Source organism: Neltuma alba, unplaced genomic scaffold (assembly GCF_004799145.2).
Source record: "Neltuma alba isolate B1F8T4 unplaced genomic scaffold, ASM479914v2 tig00012036_pilon, whole genome shotgun sequence".
NCBI classification, from domain to species: domain Eukaryota; kingdom Viridiplantae; phylum Streptophyta; class Magnoliopsida; order Fabales; family Fabaceae; genus Neltuma; species Neltuma alba.
This window is the reverse complement of record NW_021636601.1, coordinates 951165-973483: the sequence shown is the minus strand read 5'-3', so window position 1 is coordinate 973483 and position 22319 is coordinate 951165. Positions and strand designations below refer to the sequence as shown.

General features: G+C 32.9%; 1 protein-coding gene across 1 annotated transcript; it reads right to left on the bottom strand.

The window, feature by feature from the left end:
- Positions 1–13089: 13089 nt before the first annotated feature.
- Positions 13090–13596, bottom strand: LOC114721460 (uncharacterized). Its single transcript, XM_028907274.1, has one exon. It carries the CDS (start codon positions 13594–13596, stop codon positions 13090–13092), a length of 507 nt encoding a protein of 168 aa, XP_028763107.1.
- Between the last annotated feature and the right edge of the window lie 8723 nt (positions 13597–22319).

Genomic DNA, 22319 nt, shown 5'->3' with positions numbered 1-22319 from the left:
TGATATTTGATGGGACCGCAGGGAACCAAAATTTTATATTTTTTTAAACAAAAGATCTAATCTTAGTCAAAGTAACAAAAGATCATCCGTTGGTTGTGATTGAAGGATTGACCTTCTAAAGCCTTCAATCTCTTAGAGTATGGGATGAAACCAAGCATTTGTTCTCATAGCATAATTTCAAAGAAACATTACTCTTATATATAGAAAGCTAAAATGAATGAGACTATATACTTAATCATAATTTGTATCTGACAATGATATATTAACTCTATCTATGCGGTGTTATATATGGTTTTGTGTTGATACTAATTTATAATATAAATGTAAATTAGTATATGGTCTACTATATAATGTTCTCTTATAAATTTATTATTTCACAATAAAATAAAATTAAAATATAAAAAAATCAATAATTTTTTTAAGAATTCTTGCTATTTTAAAATAAAAATAATGATTAAAAATAGTTTAAAAATAAAAATTACTACAAAATTTATAATTAAAACTATATCTTTATATAAAATTAAATATAAATATTAAAATAAATGACATAATAGCTTATAGGTATTATATATATAAAATACCTAGAAACTATTATATAATATAAATACAAGTAAAAAATAAATTATATACAATATAAATAAGATTGTATCAATTATATTTTTATACAAAAAGAAATATAATTAATTAATATTATAATAAATAAGAAAATTAAATAAAAATATTTAATAATAGCAGTAACATTTAATAATTTTAATACTCTTCTGGTTCTATTTACATAGTAGAGAGAGAAGACATTATTTGATTTTATTTATAAGACAGTGAGAGAAATTTTATATGAATGTATAATTTTATTTTTTATTTATTATCATGTTGACGTTGTGTATATGATATATAATATATATTAAATAAGGATAAAATTAAAAAATTGTTGAATTTTAAATGAAAATTAACAAAATTTTAAGTTTTTTTTTATCTGCCTAAAATACACCAATTTGAATTTTGAAAGAGGCACATTTCAGTTGATGATATTTGATGGATGACATGGCCATAAGGCGGCAGCACAAGTGGCGACCGGCTGGCTGGCTATGAGGACTACTTTTCTATGGCATAATATATCGTTAATTATTATGTTTTGTTATAATCCCTGCGTAATTATCGTTTCGTAAGCATTAGTTCTTTATATGCAGTGAAAAAAAAAAGGGGACCGAGCAGGCTAGTTTAACTAAAAAACTGATGAACTAGCTAGAGAATTGAACTGGCATCAACCCAGGCAAATCGGGATGAACCGATGATGAATAGGTTTGAATGATTATATTGCAATCAAAATATTGTTGTATTTCCCTGTATTTTGTTATTAATTATTATTAATGTTGTTATATTTTGTTATTTTCAATTAAATTATACTCCTCCAGTCCTTAATATGAAATCTATTTAACTAATTTGATTATAGATTAAAGAAGTTAGATAAATTAGTTAATTATACGAAATATGACATGTCTTTCCTAGAACATCATAATCATCTTCCTTAATATTCTCTCTTCCTCTTCTACTTGATTATGATTGAGAGAATATTCATAGGGACAATTTAGAAAAAATTGATAAATATGAGAAATAAGATTTATATTTAGGATCAAAATCAACTCAACAATTAGGCCTTATATTAAAGACAGGAGTAGTATTATTTTAATATGACTGGTTTGATCTTAAATTGATCTCAGTTTGACCCACATAATCTTAAACTACTACCTCAACTGATTTCATGTCTTGTTAGTGCTTTTTCCCTTTGGTTATATGCGCTAGTTTTCATTAAAAAAAAATGTCACTGAATTAATGCGCATAGGCTTAATGTATAGAGATCTAATTATCATACGCATAATACATTTTCATGGGGTTTAGTAATTTTTAAGTTCTTTTTCTGTAATTTTTGTCATTTTTCCTCATGATATTAGGAAATATGATAGGAAAAAACTTGAAAATTATTAAATTTCAAATCAAGATTATTTTTTATATTTTAACATATTTTGGTAACACTTAATTTGTAAATAACAACATTTTTTTATAAAAATTTTAATTTGAGATTAGTAATTTTTAAGTTCTTTTTCTGTTATTTTCTGTTGTTTAAAAGCTAATTGAAGAACTACATAAATAAAAAAAATTCCAATATATTATGTTATAAAAATATAATGTAAATACTATTTTTTTAAGAGCTAGATAATTACCATCTTTAATACTATGTATTGAATTTCCCACAAGAAAGTTTGAAATTACGAAATTCCAAATCAAATTTAGTAATAACACTTTAATAGATTTTGAGTTTGACAACAATGAATTTGTAAATAAAACACAATTTTGTAAAAAAATTTATTTGGAATTTATTAATTTCAAATTTATTTCTTGAGTAATCAAGTGCCTATGGAGCGGGCTAACCGAAAATTTTCCCATTTCTATAAAGAGAGGGAGAATGTGGAAAAAATTGTAATTTGAGGGAGATTTTGTTGGATCTTACTATTAGTGGGCATTATAATGTTCTATGAACACTAACAATTACTCCTATGTTTCTACTTATAAAATAGTAAGAGAAGAATTTTTTGTCTGTTATGAAAATGAGAAATATAACAAGATTTGGAATGAAAGAGATGAGTAAGGTAAGAGAGAAATTGAGAGAAAGAGGAGTGTATTCTTATTCATTTGGATGATCAAAATGTGCATTACATAGCCTTCTATTTATAGACTCCAAAACTCAGCCAAGGGTTACATAAAATAAATAACAATATTAATTCATATAAGTGTGGTACATGTAACCTTTAAGTTGTGGAATAAAAACTCCTAAAAACTATTCAATGGAAAGGTTATAGATTGTAGAATATGACAGGTCAAGAGTTGAGAGAATTTATGGACATCCACATATTCTAATATTTATAACACTCCCCTTAGATGTTCATAAACAAATATTGTGCCTCATTAAAACTTTACTAGGAAAAACCTAGTTAAGGAAAAAAAAGTACACAATATATATTAAGGCTGCCTCATTAAAAACATCAACTAGGAAAATCCTATGAGACAAAACCTTAGTTAAGAAAAAGAGTACAGTATGATCTTTGCTTCCCCTATCAACAGCATAACTCTTTATCATTTTATCATAATAGAGTGTATTAATTTCTCAAGCCATCCAATGTTTTTTCAAGCTTATCTTCTTTTTAGTCGAACTGTGCATAGTACATCATCATCAGCTTATATTGAAATGTTTTCCTCTAACATATCTTCTGGATATGTGGAATTGTCAATATATTCTTCACTTGCATTGAGAAAACTGCAAAGAAAGATTATTCTAAAAAAAACACCATAATATATCTTGCATCGACATGATTAATTTAATTTGAACAAAATGATATCATATAATAGTTTTGTAGAACTACATATCCAATCTTAATTTCGTTATTTATATGCATACTTGCAGAAACTTATCTTTATCAATAAAATTATAACATGTAATATTGACAATATATGTAAATATTATTATAGAATAAATATATGAGACTTCTAGTATATTTAGTTGAATATATTTTGCAGACAAAATTATCATAACAAATTCAATCATTTTGCAATCATTGATGCATTCAATAACTTGATCTATGGGTCAAGTAAGATACGAAATTATTTATTTTTTAATACATTTTTCTAAGCCAAATATGTATACTCAGATTATCTTATTCAACATAATATTTTAAATATTGGATGGTTTTCTTCTATATAAATGCTTCTAGCATTTTAAATCCTTCAAGAATTCTCATGTAAACTTCATTACTTAGTGAGCCACATACATAGGCTATAACGATATCTAACAAATGCATATTTCGTCTTTCATATACTGCCATACTAGTAATAGATGCAAAAAAAAATTATTGCACCCATCACAAAATACCATGCCTAATCATAATCACTAGATCTTCCTGAAATTCTTTATTTTCCCAAAAATATTCATATGTCATAATAAATTTGCATTTGATGTGCTTGGATTGCAGGTCCATAATTTTTACATATTAAAATAATAGAATTATATTTCCAATGTGTCTTTTCTCTTTTCTTTTTGTTTTTAGCCAAATTTCTATCTTTATATAAGATAGTCTTTAAAATCACGTGATATTATTAACAAAGACAACTTTATATTTTTGGTTCCATTTTTCCTCTTGTGACATAACTTATTGAGATCTCATCATTACTTTTCAGGTACCTGAACCTCTTCTGGGTTTTTTTTCCCCAATTAGTTATGTCTTGACACTCTTTTAGAACGCATGCCTTCTTAATATGACTTCTAAATTTCATACTTCTTTCTATCTGATATAATTATATTGGAACCAATTAATCTCTCATGCTTCAGGCATGTCTCACTTTAATTTATACTAATTGGAGTATTTTTAGCTGGAATATGAGATTTAATAGTATTCATTTAAGTCATTAATAACATCTGCCAGATATTTTGTAATATCCTATGAATGTATTCTTTGATGAACTTCTGGTTCATGCTGCCATATATTTGAGGATCTATACTCGATGATAATAGTACATTTTATATGTTATGTTTTCTAGCTGTTCAATTACTCCCCCTCATATTGGAAAAACTTTGCTCATGTTGGGAATATTTTGTCAAATGACAATCAATTATCATGCAATATGAGTCTCCTCAATTCATTTGCTTCTTTTAGAAACATCCCTCTTGTTTCTTTTAAATACAAACAAGAAGAAGGAGGTTCTTACCCATATTCATTCCAATTTTTATATCCATCTATATGTATATTTTGGTGGGTCCATCTATATGTATATTTTGGTGGGTCAATAGACATAAGAGTTGCACATTCAAACTTTTAAGATAGAAAGTATTTGGCTCCTGACTAATAGTCAATTTCATTAGGAGAATTTTTTCGGCTTGATTTGTATAAATGCTGCAATATATCAAACTAAATAAGCCAACACTGAGCCATCTTGTGCTCAAAAGTATTGATCTAGCCATTCATGGAGGCTAGTAATTCTACCAGATCGTTTTGTTAAGCAGACTTTTCAACTATTTTTCTAACAAATACATGTTGATCATTGAAATTCTGGGATATAAATTCACAATCTTTTCCAACAGAAATTTTCTATATCACACTTTTTTTTTTTTTGGAAATGTGCACTCAACATGTATAACAATTTACTCAATTAGTCTTGTAAACTTCAGGTTGCAACCTAATAATAACACATTCAATCATCTTATAGATGCATCTATCAAATTTATTGAATACTTTTATAGTTTATATGCTATCCGTATGGACCCATATATCTGAATTTGATATATTTCCAGAAAGGTAGAGATATATTCCACATCATAACTAGTGATATCAACATAATCAATTTTTTCTTTGAGAACAAGAACTATATAAACTCTTGAATCATATAATATGTTATTTATTAATGAAGAATCTTCTGGTTCTTCAATGGATGTCAATAATAATTATCAATGATTTGTTACATCATATATATGATTCATGATGATCAAACAAGGCACACCAACTATAAATTTAATTGGACAAGTAAACTTCTGGTTTACTGTAATAAGTTTTTTATATAAGCAAAACTCTATTTAACATCAACTTACACTTGTATTAATTCAATTGGGCTATTACTTTTTAGACCCTTTGAATAATCAAAGTTTTGATGTAGATCAATGGGTCATATTTTTTACTATCAATTCTTTGTCTGCACAAAAAAAAATTGCATGAGTTCTTCAGGAACTATATTAATATTTTTTACACGTAGTTCTTCAGGAACTATGTGATTTGAGAAGACTAAGGAGACAAATTCATCTTAATAACATCGTAATACATAATAATGAATAGTTACAAATATCATAGATTTAATTTGCAATGTACACAAAGTTTACACATGCTATAAAAAATGATTTTGTCTAACCAATCAAAATCAATATCAACTATTTATAATAATTTTTTTCACAAAATTAAATAACTTTCTATTCTCTCAATTCAAATGTGACATAAATATATAATTTTTATTATTCTTCAAATGTCACAATAAGAATAATTTAATTTCAATATATAAGACCAATGATTCATCATTTCAAAAAAAAAAAAAGGATTAACATACCTCTTAACATTAGAATAGAGGAATATAAATATCCAATTTTTTATCATGTTATTTCAAAATGTTCAAAACTTTAAAGATTAAAGGATATTTGAACCAATCTAACTTTCATAAAATTGTCTTAAAATTATGATTATCATTGTACATGCTAAATTTCTTTTCATAAACAAACTCATATAGTTGAAAGGAACATAAAATGTAAGTGATCTTTTAAAATAAACTTTTTGAAAATAAAGTGTAAAATTGAATATATTATTCATAATTTTTCAACAATAAATATGATACCATATATCATTTATTTAATTTGCAACACCCAAAATATGTCATTTGGAAAAATACTTACATATTATATGAATGCTTAATTTTTCTTTTTCAACTAATTTCTTATTTAGTCAAACTCAAAATAACTTCAAATACTAAAATTTATTAACAGCATATAAATGAACAAAATATGAATAATATACTATCTCTTTAATTTGTGCACCAATAGCACAATAAAGTATCAATATCATAATATGACGACTATCTTTTACATTATTCTATTAATATGAAAATAAATTATATTTATATTTCATATTCTTAAATATGCAAATAAATTGCCGCAATAAATTAACATTTTAAAGTGACCAGTAAATACTTTTTGGTATATTTTGTTTCATACCACTCTTGAAATATTTATTAATATCTTAATATTAAATACTTATAATAATATGTTTCTACTAATCAATCACAAGAAATTGTAATATCATATAACCTTCTGGATTTAGCCTTCAAGGTTAATGGTTATATTTTTCAACTTCGACTAATTTGAGTATATTTCTTTACAAGATATTACCTTGAGCATCATGGCTATGTTTCATATTTTTCATAATATCTTTTGATCTTTTGGTTTCATAACCAATTTTAACATTTACTTTTAATGGCTTAGTACATATATTTATCTATATGACTTCTAGTCATATTATGACATTTGCTCATAATTATTTTTCATTATAGAGGTATTAATATCTCCTCAATTATGGTTCAATAGCTAAGACCAAAGATTATTGCCCTTCAATTATTAATTCCAACAGTACAATATGGTCATGCTCCTTATCAGTCTTATAGACATGTTCTTTGCTTTCAATAGCACATAATTAATTTCTTCAAATATTAGTCTTTAGGACTATAGTAAAATCTTTCAAATAAAGCTCTTTTATGCCTTTTGATGTTTGAACCATTAGCCTTCAAGGCTTTGATATTTGTCACCATATAGCCTTTAGGGCTTTGATATTTGTTACCATTAGATCATCAAAATGCCATAAATTTTTCTTGTCATGCCATTTAAAGGCACCCATAGTGTCCTTTTACAGAAGAACGATTACAAAGGTGATATGACTTCTGGTCATCTAATCACAGGATAAGTATTATGACTTCTTGCCATTCAATAAAATGAGATTAAAAAAATATTATAATAAAATAAATTAAATAAATTCAAATTCATAATCAAATATAAATAACATTATATAATCATATATATAATACTGCGATAGATATAAAATGACATAATGTAAACCAAACAGATATATGTAAACAAACAATAGAACAAGAAGTATAAAAAAATAAATAAAATAAATAACACAATATCACAATGGGGAGATAATAGAATTAAAATGTATAAAAAGAATAAATTAATAAATAACACAAAAGAACAACATAATATATAGCAAATATATAGAAAATTAAAATTAGACATGATAATAAGATAAAAAGAATAATTGGGTAGGAGAAATTAGTAGAATGTATTATCATATACTATGAGAATATATTAATTTACAAAGGGCATACCTCAAATCTTCAGAGGAAACTCGTACTCAAATCTTCAGAGCAAACTCATGCTGATAACGTGTTATGAAAATGAGAAATATAAGCAAGATTCAGAATAAAAGAGATGAGTAAGATAAAAGGGAAATTGAGAGAAAGAGGAGTGTATTCTTATTCATTTGGATGATCAAAATGTGCATTACATAGCCTTCTATTTATAGACTCCAAAACTCAACCAAGGGTGACAAAATAAATAACAATATTAATTCACATAAGTGTGGTACATGTAACCTTGAAGTTATAGAATAAAAACTCCTAAAAACTATTCAATGGAAAGGTTATAGAGTGTAAAATATAAAAGGTTAAGAGTTGAGAGAATTTATGGACATCCACATATTCTAATATTTATAACAGTCTTATTAATAATTCACATTATCAAATTTTTTATATGAGTGTACTAGTTTATTCTCTATTTATTACTCCCTCCGTTCCTTATTATAAGAGACATTTGATGCTTATGGCATGTTCCTATATATAAGAGACACTTAAAAGTTGTCTCTACTTTTTTGTGTTGATTTCCTATTTTACCCATATTTATTATCTCCAACTCACACTCTCTCTCCCTCCCACTTCTCTTTCTTTTAATAATTTAATTGTTCTCTCTCATGCTCTCTCTCCTTATTAATGAGGACATTTTTGGAAAAAAAATTTATATTTGTTTACACATTAATTGTTCTTAACTAATTTTAACTATTTTTTTGATCAACGTACTTCGGTTATTTGTCTCTTATAATAAGGAATGGAGGGAGTATTGAATAGATTTTGTTCTCATAGTATAAAGTGCATATAAATAGAAATGAAGTTAGAAAGTTTTTGAATTTAAGGCAAAGCTAATAATGTTTAACGTTGTTCTTGATTTGGGTAAAACATATTAAAAATGATTTATAAATAAACCTAAAAAAATATTCTGCTACCATGGTTATGATATGCTTAGTGCTCTCTCTCTCTCTCTCTCTCTCTCTCTCTCTCTCTCTCTCTCTCTCTCTCTCTCTCTCTCTCTCTCTCTCTCTCTCTCTCTCTCTCTCTCTCTCTTCTCTCTCTCTCTCTCTCTCGTTTCTTTTGGAGAAATTAACAAAGCCAAAACAATACAAGCACTCGTGAATCCAATTCAATACAACCTAACACACCAAATGTTATCAGAGTCAGATCTGCCCAGTTTGATCATAAGATTGAAGGTTTTCAACCCAATTTACACTCCAATTTAAGATAAAATTAATATAAATACTACTTAGAAAAGCTTTCTCCAATTTTTTTTTTATAAGATCCCAAAATTTAAATTACTCAGGTCTTTTTTATAACATCCTACTTAGTGGTATCTAAACATCAAATGCATTTTTGCTAATTTTGCTCCTAATTAATTTTTATTCTCTTTTATCATTTTTTATACATACTATGTTCTCTTTCATCATTTATTTCATTATGAGTATTTTTCTCTCTTATTTATACTCTTGTTAAATAAAGACATGAAAAAACCAAGTTCAATTTTTACATATTTATTAAACAGCGTGGTTTAGTTAAATGATGGGTTAATATAATATTTGATCTCTCAAATTTATCCTTATTTTAGTTTTAGTCTCTCAAGTTTTAAACCATAGGTTTTGGTCCCTGAAGGGATAAAATGATCTAGGTTTTTATTGAGTTATAAGGAGTAATGTTTTAAATAAAAAGAAACTTGAGGGAGTAAAATATATAATTTGAAATTTGATAGACTAAAACTAAAATGAAAACAAACTTGATAGATTAAAAATTATATTAACTCTAAAATCACAGGGGAGAGAGTATTACTTTATACTAAACATTAAAGCCCTATCTCCACTCTTAATTCTAATCCACTAAAATTCAGTATCATATACCAACTACCATTCTGAACCTTTTTAATAATTACTTGTAGTAACTTTTTACATACTAAGGAGATTATTAGATATATAAAATCTACTAGCATATTTTTCTCACTCATTCTCTTTTTTTTTTTTTTTTTTGATATGCTGGAAACAGAAACATACTAAGTTACGTTAGAATAGCTAGTTCTCATCCTGACAGACTCACTGCTCAAAATTGGAAGACTAATTGGATCATTGAGTGCGATCTTTGCAAGCATGTCCACCATGTGGTTGGAGTCTCTACTGATAACTAGCATTTCCACTTGCCACTGCCACGCAAGCATGTTTTGGATATCCTTGATGAGATTACCGTCCTCATGTAAGATGTGGTTCTCTTTAGTAATAGTTTGGATTGCTTCAGAAGAATCACAACAAAGAATAACATCTCTTTCTCCCGTCTCCCAGGTTCGCTTGATGCCCATTAAGCACCCCCAAAGCTTTGCTGTTAGGTGGTGTCCCTCCTCAAGTCTGAATTTGAATCCTTCAATAATTTCGCCATTGAGCTTCCTGAGGACGCCTCCGCATGTTGCTTTCTGCTACTCATAGGAGAACGTGCCATCTACCTCTACCACAAGCTTGTTGCATGTATTGGGTTCCTCAGCTTTTGTGATCTGGTTCTGAAGTGTGTTCATCTTGATGCCTTTAAGTTTCTAGAGGGACGTACGCATGCATTGGTGGATCACACGCGCTCTTGCTTCCATTGTTGAGAGGTTCGTTACTTTGTCCTGGTGCGTGAGCTCGTTCTTCTCTCTCCAAAGTAGCCAGCAAATGGTTGCAAAGACACTCCTCCATTCTTCTTCAGTAGCTCCCACGTTCTTATTCATATTCAGTTGGAACCAAACCTAAAAGTCACCAGCAAAAAAGTGGTTATGAAAAGTAACTTTAATTATACGTTCCCAAAGTTTCTTGACATCCGGGCAGTCTCGAAACACATGTTTCTCATCTTTAACCTCCTGACGGCATCTATGACAAAGTACATCTTGGTACAAACCCCGCTTATGTTTTCTTTTATTAGTAAGTAGCCGTTCGTGGTACATAAGCCAAGTGAACATCTTGCATCTGTGAGGCACTTTTAGTTTCCAGATGATGTTTCACTTTCGATCATATGCCTCGCTAGGGGGATCAAGGGATTTGTATGCAGACTTCGTAGAAAACGTGCCACTTTTGTTCCATTTCCAACGAACCTGAGTGTTTCCTTGATTATCCTTGAGTTCCTGGATACCATTTTCGACTTGAGGCCAGTTGTTTTGGATTCCACGCCACGTGTTTGACCCCGGCTTCTTCGCTTTTATGTGAGGAATAAGGTCATTCCCACATTCATATTTGCTTCGAATGACCTTGACCCACAGATCATCTCTCTTAGTAACAAGCCCCCATCCAAGCTTCATCATAAACGCTCTATTATTATGTTGCTTGATATGTCTCATTCCTAGTCCACCTAACTGTTTATCTTTACAGAGACCTTCCTATGCAATAAGATGCATCCTTTTTTCCTCCTTAGAGGAGCCCCAGAAGAAGTCCCAAGCCTTCTTTTCAATCACCTGGCATGTAGGCTTCGGGATGTATGCAGTTTGCATGGCATAAGAGGGCATCACATTTATCACCAATTTGACAAGAGTACCTCGACCTGCTAGAGACAAACTATTGATCTTCCAATTACTCAAGCGGTTTTTAATCTTGTCGATAATAAATTGATAAGTTTCATTAGAAACTCTCTCATGGTGGAGGGGAACCCCCAAGTATTTTCCGAGATCCATTGTTCGCATAAACCTAAGCTCTTCACTTAGTTGTGAGGCACGGTTATGGTTCATGTTGTGAGAGAAGAAAACTTTTGTTTTGGCTTGGTTCACTTTCTGGCCGGAGATATCACAAAATTGACTTAGGCAAGTCTTGATTACTTCCACTTGCTCTATGCTTGCTTCTGCAAAAATCAAAAGGTCATTAGCAAAGAATAAATGGGATATGGGGGGACCATTCTTACCAAGCTTAATGGGTTTCCAACTCCCATTGTTAATCTCTTCCTAAATTATGTGCGCCAGCTTCTCCATACAGATAACAAAAAGGTAAGGGGATAGAGAGTCTCCTTGTCTCAATCCCCTAGATGGGTTGAATTTTCTAGCTTTCTCACCCTCCCAAAGAATCTGCATGGTTGGAGTTGATATACAAGCTTCAATAACTTGTTTAAGGGAGCTCAGGACCCCAATTTCCTCAAGACATCTCATGGAAAAACTCCATCTAATACGATCGTAGGCTTTCTCTAGGTCGATTTTGATAGCCATATACCCACGTTTTCCAGTTATGCTTTGCAAAGAATGGATAACCTCCTGAGCAACAATAATATTGTCTGAACTTGTACAGTCGGGAATGAAGCTGCATTGGTTAGGAGAAATAATGCTAGGCAGGAAAGTTTTCATCTTGTTCACCACAACTTTAGTAATAATTTTGTAAATCACAGTACACAAACTAATTGGTCTAAAATCTTTAGTAGTTTCGAGTCTATTAATCTTAGGAATAAGTACAATTAAGGTATGATTAATAGCCTCAATAAGAGAAGGATTTAGAAAAGCTTGTCTTACCAACGTGATTACTGAGTTACCCACTAGGTCCTATTGGCTTTGGTAGAATAGTGCGTTGAGCCCATCTGGACCAGGAGCTTTGAGGGCTCCCATGCTAAACAAAGCATTTTTAATTTCCTCGTTGCTCACCATCCTACCCAAGTTCTCCAAATGTAGTGCCTCTAGATCAGGATAAGAACTTGTGCAAGTTTGACCACCCACATCACAAGCGTCTTCTTTAAACAAGTTGATAAAGAAATTTATGGCTAGAGATTTAATTAAGGGCATGTCATAGGTCCATTCACCATTGTCCTGCTTAATAGCTTCAATTCTATTTCTTCGTCTCTGTCCATTGGCTCTCGCATGGAAATATTTAGAGTTTGTATCACAAAAATATACCAATCGCATTTGGCTTTCTGGGCCCAAAGAAGGTCTTCTTGGAGAATCACTTCCTCCAACTCAAACCAAAGTTTGCGCTGCAGTTGGTCAAGGGAAGAAGTTTCACCAAAGGTGGCAATATGTCGAGAGATACCTTCTAATCTTCCCATCAATCGACTTATCTTTTGGCCCAAATGTCTGAAAGTATTCTTGCTCCAATCAATGATGACGGTAGTGAAGTTGTCGATATTAGTGTTCCATTTAGTCTCATGGTCCCATTACGCTTTCACTAATCTGCTAAAATCATCATGGAGCACCCAGGGAGCGTTAAAGCGAAACGGGTGATTAGAACTGGGGCGAGAAGACATACCTGGTCTAAGCTGGAAGAGTATTGGTCGATGGTCAGATTTGAACCATGGTAGGTTCTTCACCACAGCGTCTAGGTAGTAGGACTTGGCTTTTGTGTCGGAAAGGACGCGGTCAATTCTACTTTCGCACCCCTCTCTCTTCCACGTGAAAAATGGCCCAGAGCAACCCAAGTCAACTAGCTCCAATTCTTCCACCCAATTGTTAAACTCGCGATCAATGGGGGTGGTGCGTAAGGCATTTGACCTGCGTTCATTATACAATAGAGTGCTGTTAAAATCACCACCGATAAACCAAGAGTAATTGTTACCTGGGTCAAGCCGCTGTAGATTATTCCATAGCGAGCGACGCTCGTTTGAGGCAGGACTCATGTACACTGATGTGATAGAAAGTTTTTCATCATTCAGCTCAAAAACCATGTGGATAAACTGAGCATTAGTTTCAATAATATTCAAAGCAAAGTTATGGTTCATCCAATAAATCCAAATTCCGCCTTTAAAGCCCACTGAATCTACAACTTTGCAATACTGGAAGCCCAGCTTTTGCCTGATAGTTTGAGCCTTTTCTCCACTTGATTTTGTTTCAAACAAAGCAAAAAAATCAACTTTATATCTTTTCTTTATTTTCCGAATGAGTCCTGGAAAAGCCTTGGACCCAATACCTCTACAATTCCAAAACAAATAATTCATGGAGGACCTTGAGTAGGGGTATTCGTGCTTATAGACCCCTAGGAATTGGTAAGAGTGGCTTCTGGAGCATCAACGTGAATGTCTGTCAGAATATTAAAATTTTCCTGGTGTTGTAGCTGCATGTTTATGTCCGGGTTATTGGAATTATTAATGTCAAGAAACCCAGTCTCTTGAACAATCATGCTATCCTCCTGCTTGTCCATGTGGCGTGTTTCCTGTTGGTCACCTAAGTTTACCATAGCCTGGAATGGGTTTTGGGCTTGCCAAAAGCTACTCTTCACTACAAAAAAATATATCAATTGTAGCGGTTAGAGTGACACATTTCTAGCGGTTTTAACCGCAACAAATAACATTTGTAGCGGTTAACAAAACCGCTAGAAAACCAAGCGCAAGAAAAAATTTCTAGCGGTTATGGCAACCGCTACACATCATGGTCAAAACGCTAGAAACTTTCTAGCGGTTTTTAACTGCTAGAAAATGTTTAAAGGAAAAACATTTCTAGCGGTTATAAAACCGCTAGAAAATGTTTAACGGAATAAAATTTATAGCGGTTTTATAACCGCTAGAAACATGCTAAACCAAATCTATTTTGCCGGAAATTAAATAATTTCATTAGCGCGCCGAAATTTCTAGCGGTTAGAGAACCGCTAGAAATGTTTGGGAAATTAAATTTTCCCGCCAATTAAATTTTTGGAACGGCGGCAAAAAAATTTTCTAGCGGTTTGAACCGTTAGAAATTTTGGCGCAAAATTTAAATTTGACGAAATATTTCTAGTGGTTTGGAACCGCTAGAAATGTTTACCATGCCAGAAAAAAAATTTATGGTTTTTCATATCATAATTTTAAAAACCATTAAATAAATTATGTTGAAGAATTTTTGTTAATTTGTATACTTAGTTATATGTTACATTTTATATATTTAAATTTTGTAATAAACAATATGTAATTAAATTATGAGTGTGTCAAAAGAAGTGAATTTAATTTAATAAGATAATTGAATTGAATATTTAATAAGATAGTTGAATTGAAGATGAGATAGTTTGTAATATTGAAATTATAGTGTTAGGTTGAGGAGTATTTGAATCAATTGAGGAGGGCATGACCAGTGTGAAGAAGAAAAATCTGAAAGAAAAGGAGAAATAAATATGTTAGTAAATTTTAAATAAAAACAAATAAAAGATACAATGAATTATAAAATAAAATTCACTTACCATACAGTAAAGAGAAAGAAACCACCATATGAGATAGTAAGAAAAAAAGAGAGAATTATGAAGAAGAATAGGAGAGGAAAGAAAAGAGATGGAGTAAATGAATGTAGAGAACATATGATATTTATAGAGATCAGCGACACATTTGTAGCGGTGTTTTTGTAGCGTTTTATTGCATTTTGTAGCGTTTTATTACATTTTGTGGCTATTATTCATTTTCTAGCGTATACCTAACCGCTAGTATTTTGTAGCGGTTATATTTGTAGCGGTTAATAACCGCTACAAATTATAATTTTGTATAATAAAATTGTGGCGGTTATGTAACCGCTACAAATTTAATTTTTTTTATTTTTTAAAAATCTGAACGAATTTTAATTTATAGATATGTATTTGTAACGGTTATTAACCGCTACAAATTATAATTTTGTATAATAAAATTGTAGCGGTTATGTAACCGCTACAAATTTAATTTTTTTTATTTTTTTAAAATCTGAACGAATTTTAATTTATAGATATGTATTTGTAGCGGTTAATAACCATTACAAATTATAATTTTGTATAATAAATTTGTAACGGTTATGTAACCGCTACAAATTTAATTTTTTTTATTTTTAAAAAAACCATACGAATTTTAATTTATACATATGTATTTATGGACGGAAAAATTTTTTAATAATTTATTTTGGATGCTGCTATTCTCCATCATCATCCGGCCTGAAGGACACATTTTAAAAAAATTTGTTAAATTTATAATGTATTTGGAAAAAATTAGTAATTAGTAGTTAATTATTTAAATAATTTAAGAAAAGACGTGTACTTGATAATTGGCAAATTATCATCTCCTTGAGGAAAGAAGTCTTCAAAATTCGAGGGTTGGAAGGGTTCACTGTCGTAAATAATGTCACCATCACCCATATCATAAAGATCTCGTGGCTTGAGGTGAACGACCATATTCCAGTCTTTATGTTTCTCGTCCTCGACATAGTAAATTTGGTGTGCCTCAAAAGCAAGGATATATGGCTCATCATCTTCAGATGCCCCCGTATGAATAAGTCTAGAGAAATTAACTGAGGTAATGCCCAAATGGTCAGTAGCGAGTCCCCGTGAAGTTGTCGTATTTGCCCAGGAGCACTTGAACAGTGTCACGGTGAAAAGCTGGTAACTCAACTCAATAATGTCAATTAGCTTTCCATAGTAAGTGACGCTTCCAAAGCGCATATCGCCATCACTACTGCTAGCATAACATCTCGTTTCGAATGTCCCGTAAACTCCAGAGTTTTGTGTGAGCAATCCCTGATCACGTCCAACCATACAGAACTTGAAGACGTTGACATTGTACACGGTAAACCTTCGTGCATGGTCTAACGGACTGAGAGAAAGAGCTTTGAATTCATCTGTGTATGGGCTGTTGTCATTTCGTATTCGACGTGTAAACCAACTGGGAAACTCTTTGTGGACTCTTTTATCAATGTCAGCAGAACGCGCACGGCCCCGTAGCTGACGCCTGAGATAACTCCTAAACTCACTATAGTAAAGTGTAATTTGTTAGAAGAGTCAGTAAGAAACAAATATAAAGTGTAAAAGCTAGTGAGCTTATATGATATATATACTTACTACATGAAGGGTTCAACTTGGCTGCAATTTATCAAAACGTGTCTGTGTGCCGGGAGTTTCTCTGTAGGAGTGAGTCTGAAGAATTCATATCCTCCAACTGGTTTCCCACCAGGAGGAAATAAAGTTGACGTGGAAGGACCAGGAGGAGAATCATCTACGCGACGCGGGTGGTTAAAAGATGTCTCCATGTCATCAAAGTACCTCGAACAGAAAGTTAGGACCTCATCTCCGGAATAACCTTCTGCTATTGACCCCTCAGGCCATGCCTTATTCCTAACATATGATTTTAATTTTCCCAAGTACCTGTAAGTTAAAATTGCATTAATAATTACGAGTAAATGAAAGAACAATGTGAAATTTAAAGAGGCGGGAATAAAAGATAATCTAGTACCCCTCTATAGGGTACATCCATCGATAGTGAACTGGGCCAGCAACCTTTGCTTCTCGAACAAGGTGGACAGTCAAGTGAACCATAACAGTAAAGAATGATGGAGGAAATATCATCTCCAAGTGACAAAGTGTAAGAATAATTTTATTTTGCAGCTGATCAAGCTCTTCCGCTATCAAGACCTTCGCACACAACTTCTTGAAAAATGAACATAATTCTACCAAAACCACTGATACATCAGAAGGAAGTGTGTTTTTCAAGGCCAATGGAAGTAACTGTTGCATAAGAACATGAGAGTCATGACTTTTCAACCCAGTAACCTTTCGAGCCTGCAGATCGATACACCTTGAGATGTTGCTAGAATATCCATCTGGTACTTTTATGTTCTTCAACGTCGAGAGGAAGATATCCTTGTTCTGCTTTGTCAAGGTGAATTTAGCTGGCTGAAACTTGTCGTTTTTATCAGGCCAAGCCTCTTCACGAATTCCCCAGGCCCGTAAATCTTTTCTAGTTGCGAGATGGTCTTTGGACTTTCCAGCTTCATTGAGCAACGTATATAGCACATTATCGCACACATTTTTTCAATGTGCATAACATCCAAACTGTGTCGTAGCAAATTAGATTCCCAATAAGGAAGAGTGAAAAATATGCTTTCTTCCGCCATTGCATAGGTTGCGTATCAGATGTCCCACGAGATCGTCGTCCCAATCGTTCGGGATCCACACTCTTACCAAACTCGACATTAACATCTTCTAACTGCCGCAAAATATCCATACCAGACAAAGTAACAGGAGGATCTCTCTTCTCCTGTTTCCCATCAAAGCGAATCCGTTGCAATCTAAGTCTGTGCTTGGAATCAAGGAACCGTCGATGTCCTATGAAGCACCACTTGCGACTGTGTGGAAGGCGACATGGCACAGAATCAAAATTTCACTCAGGACAGGCCAACCCAGTATGCACATTCCAGCCAGACAAAGTTCCCAAACCGGAAAAATCACTTATTGTCCACATCAAGGCTGCACGGAGATTGAATAGTTGCTTGTCATGTGAGTCATATGCCTCAACACCATTCGTCCATAGGTCGATCAATTCGTGTATCAACGGTTGCAGGTATACGTCAATATCATTTCCTGGTGCTTTCTTGCCAGGAATGATCATGGAAAGCAAAAAGGAGCTCTGCTTCATGCACATCCAAGGTGGTAGATTGTATGGAATTAACACCACCGGCCAGATACTGTAACTTGTGCTCATGTTTCCGAAGGGATTGAAACCATCGGTTGCCAATGCAAGACGTACATTTCTAGGATCATTGGCAAAGTCTGGAAATTTCGCATCAAATGCTTTCCACGCCTCCGAGTCTCGTGGGTGCCTTAACCTACCATCTAGATTTTCCTCAGTCGCGTGCCACCTCATGTGCTGAGCCATTTTGATGACATATACATTCTTTGCAACCGTGGTTTCAAAGGAAAGTATCTAAGAAAATAATATATTAAAAATTTAAAATACCGAATATTTAAATACTAAATATCGACTCAATTTAAAAAAATTGATGACATAATCAATTGTTTTAAGAATTTCAAATATCGAATATTTAGAGACGGAACAAGTAACACACTGTAATAATTTGTACCTGAGAATTTTGGCCGGTTTCTTCTTTTGCTTCTTGCCCTTCCGTACCGACTTATAGCGTGACGTCTTGCATCTCGTACAAATCTCTTTGTTGGCATCATCTCCCCAGTATAGCATACAGTCGTTTGGGCATGCATCTATCTTCTTATAGTTCAAGCCAAGCTTGTTAATAATCTTTTTTGCTTCGTAAAAAGATGGAGGGAATTCAGCTTGGGGGAAAGCATCTCCCAGTAATTCCAGCAACATGGACATCGCCTTGTCAGTCATACCGCACAAGCATTTGATGTGATACAGCCTCACCAAGAATGACAACTTCGAATACTTTGTGCACCCAGAATAAAGAGGCTTGTCAGCTTCGGTCATGAGGTCAAAAAATTCCCGAGCAGTTTCGTTTCTTAGAAACTCCGGTTGAGGTCCCTCTACTTCATCTTCGTTGGGATTCGGGCTTTCGTGAACACCAAAAGCATCACGCACAGCATCATTCACGGCATCGGCTTCATCCACTCGAACTCCCATCCGTGAAACTACTGGAACTGACTCAGCACCCATATCTAGCCGTTCCCCATGTAGTTGCCAAAATACGTACTCTCGCGGAAAAGGCTTAAAGATTAAATGTTCCCTAACAATATCTTTGGGATGCCACTTTTTGAAATTACATTTAGGACAGGGACACTGAATCTTACCATTTACGGCAGCATTGGCGAAAGCAAAATCCAAGAAATAGTTTAGACCAGCCAAGTATTGCGGAGTCGACCGGTGCAAGTTGATCCACGACCTATCCATCACTAATATGCTCAAATTTCGTGAAAATATGACACAGGAAGCTCAAAGAGAAGTTAAAATGGAATTCAGTTGGAGTGCTTCAGCTTATAAAGGAGGCTGTCAACGAAGTGGAACGGTCATTTTTTTGTAGCGGTTACAAAACCGCTACAAATTTGTAGCGGTTTTAACGGAAATTTTCATTTTCCAGCGGTTATTAACCGCTAGAAATTCAAAATATCGGTTACAAACCGATAGAAATTTCTAGCGGTTTTAACGGGAATTTTGTTTCCAACGTTTTTGAAATTTCTAGCGGTTACAAAACCGCTAGGAAATTATTAATTTTCTAGCGGTTTTTGAATTTTCTAGCGGTTTTGTAACCGCTAGAAAAGTTTCGCATTGTAATCAGGTTCTGTTGAATTTTCTAACGGTTTTAGAACCGCTAGAAATATTTTGCCATGATTTTCTTGCGGTTTATTAACCGCTAGAAATGATATTATTTTTAAATATTAAATACAAATACTGCGTAATAAATTAATAACATTACAAAAATAATATTTATTAAATTAATAAATGATTATAGAATTATTTTGATTAATTAACATTTTTAACGTGTTTAATAAATTGTAATGTTCATGTTGTAATAAATAAATAAATATTTCAATATTAATTAATACTTGACATAAATAAAATTATAGAAATAAATAAATAAAGTAAACAAATAAATATAAAATTTAAATAAATATCTAAATAGTGTATAAAATCATAAAATCAAAATTCTAATAAAATCCTATACAATGAAAGCAAGATAAATCATGGGTGAGGGGTAGAAGCAGCATCATCGTGATCATCCTCTGCTGGATCCTCCGGCTGGGGGTGGGCAAGCCGCTCAACCTGCTGGGACTGGACTGGCGGATGGGGGGGTAGGGGCGGGACTGGTGGCAGGCGTAGGTAGGTCGGATCTCAGGAATCGAGATGTTTGGAGCTATACTGACCACCACATGACGCATAGCCGTAGCAGCTGCCAAGAGCTGGTCAAGCTACGCCTGGAGCTGACGATCACGCTCCTGCAGCTGACGATCACGCTCCACGATCCTGGCCTCGATCCTGGCCTCTAACTCTTGTCTGAGCTCCTCTCGCAACTCCTCTGAGGATGAGGAACCCGGCCGCTTCGCTCTCGCACTCGCCTGAGAGCTCCCGGCAGTATATGAAGGGCCAGCGCCACTTGAGCGGGGCAACCTAGTCGGTGTAGGTCCAAGTCCAAGCCCGCTAACTCGACCAGGGTGCTGCGGCGGCCACGACCCGCTAAAAGTGAGGCGGTGGGATCCAAGGCAGACCCCTGAGACTCACGCAACTCGGTATCGACCTGAGTCATCCGTGCCTACCAAAATTAATATAAAGAAGTTAATTATAATATAATGATATTACACTGTGATATTATATTAATATTTAATTTATTACTTACCGCTATCTCCTCAACCTCATCCGACGCACGCCCGTCTCGAGGTCTATACACCATCGGCCACATCTCGCCATAAGTGGCCGTGTATCCCCGCTCCTGCCGTATCTTTTCCCTCTGTAAATGAAATCAAAGAAATAATTAGTTACAAATTAAATACATATACATATTTAATAAATTTATTTCAAGTACTCACAATCTCGTCATAAGTGATCGCAAAGCTCCTGGATCCAGCCCTATGACGTATCGTCTGATGCCTGACGCTCCTAGCATTTCTCCTAGAAAGAGCCTGAAGCAAAATGTAAAAAAATTAAATTAAATTAGTCAAGTCGGATAAAAAATAAAGAAATTATAATTAATACAATATTATCATACCATCTGGTTAGCCGTCATCCTAAAATAGACGTAACTGGACCAGTCTTGCTCCGGGACTCCACCAGGTACATCTGCCAGTATCTCCTGGAGGGGCCTCGTCCCGTCACCTTTCTTCTCCCTCCACAGGTCGGCCCTCCTGTTCTTCCATGCCATCCCAAGCCTCTTGATCGTGTCAGCCCTCAACTCCTCCCCCAGAATAAATTTACTTATGATTAAAATAATAAATTAACTAAATAACAAATTATAAACAAACAATTAAGCAATTTCAATAAAAATATTTAGTTTTTAACTAATTTAAGAATATTATAAATAAAATATAAATATATCAAAAACAAATAATAATTAAACAATTAAGTAATTTAAATGAAAAAATATTTTTACTCAACTAAATTTAAAATTATTATAAGTAATAAATTAATGAAATCAATAACAAATTATTTTCATTTAACTACTTTTAAATATTTAAATAAAAAATATATATATTCATTTAACTACTTTTAAAAATATTATAAATAACAAACAAATTAAATAAATAAAAAATTATAATCAAACAATTAAATTATTTGAAAACAAAATATATAATCATTTATTTAAATTAAAAAAAATTATAAATAACAATTTTATATTACCTTCATCATTTCCCAACCTTGCTGCTTCTTCTCTGAGGTGATCTTTTCCAGTCCTGCACGTAGATGGGGAACAGCGTCCACTGCTGACCAAGGAGGCGCACGTACTTGTTGTACAACTGGCCACCTTTCTTCGTCGGTTGGCCCAACTCATTGAGCGGCACAACCACTCGTCCGCTCGTCATCATAGACAGCTCTCTGGCTGTCAGCCTTCTATAGGACCTGTTCCCCTCAGTGTCTGCAAAATTTAATTAAGAAATAAATTATATATCAATGAATTAATACAATTTCTATATAAATTAAATACTTATCAAAATTTAAAAAAGTTAAATAAATACTTATCGACAAATTCCACCTCAAAACCAGCCTGACATCTGGGAGCAGGACGCTGCGCA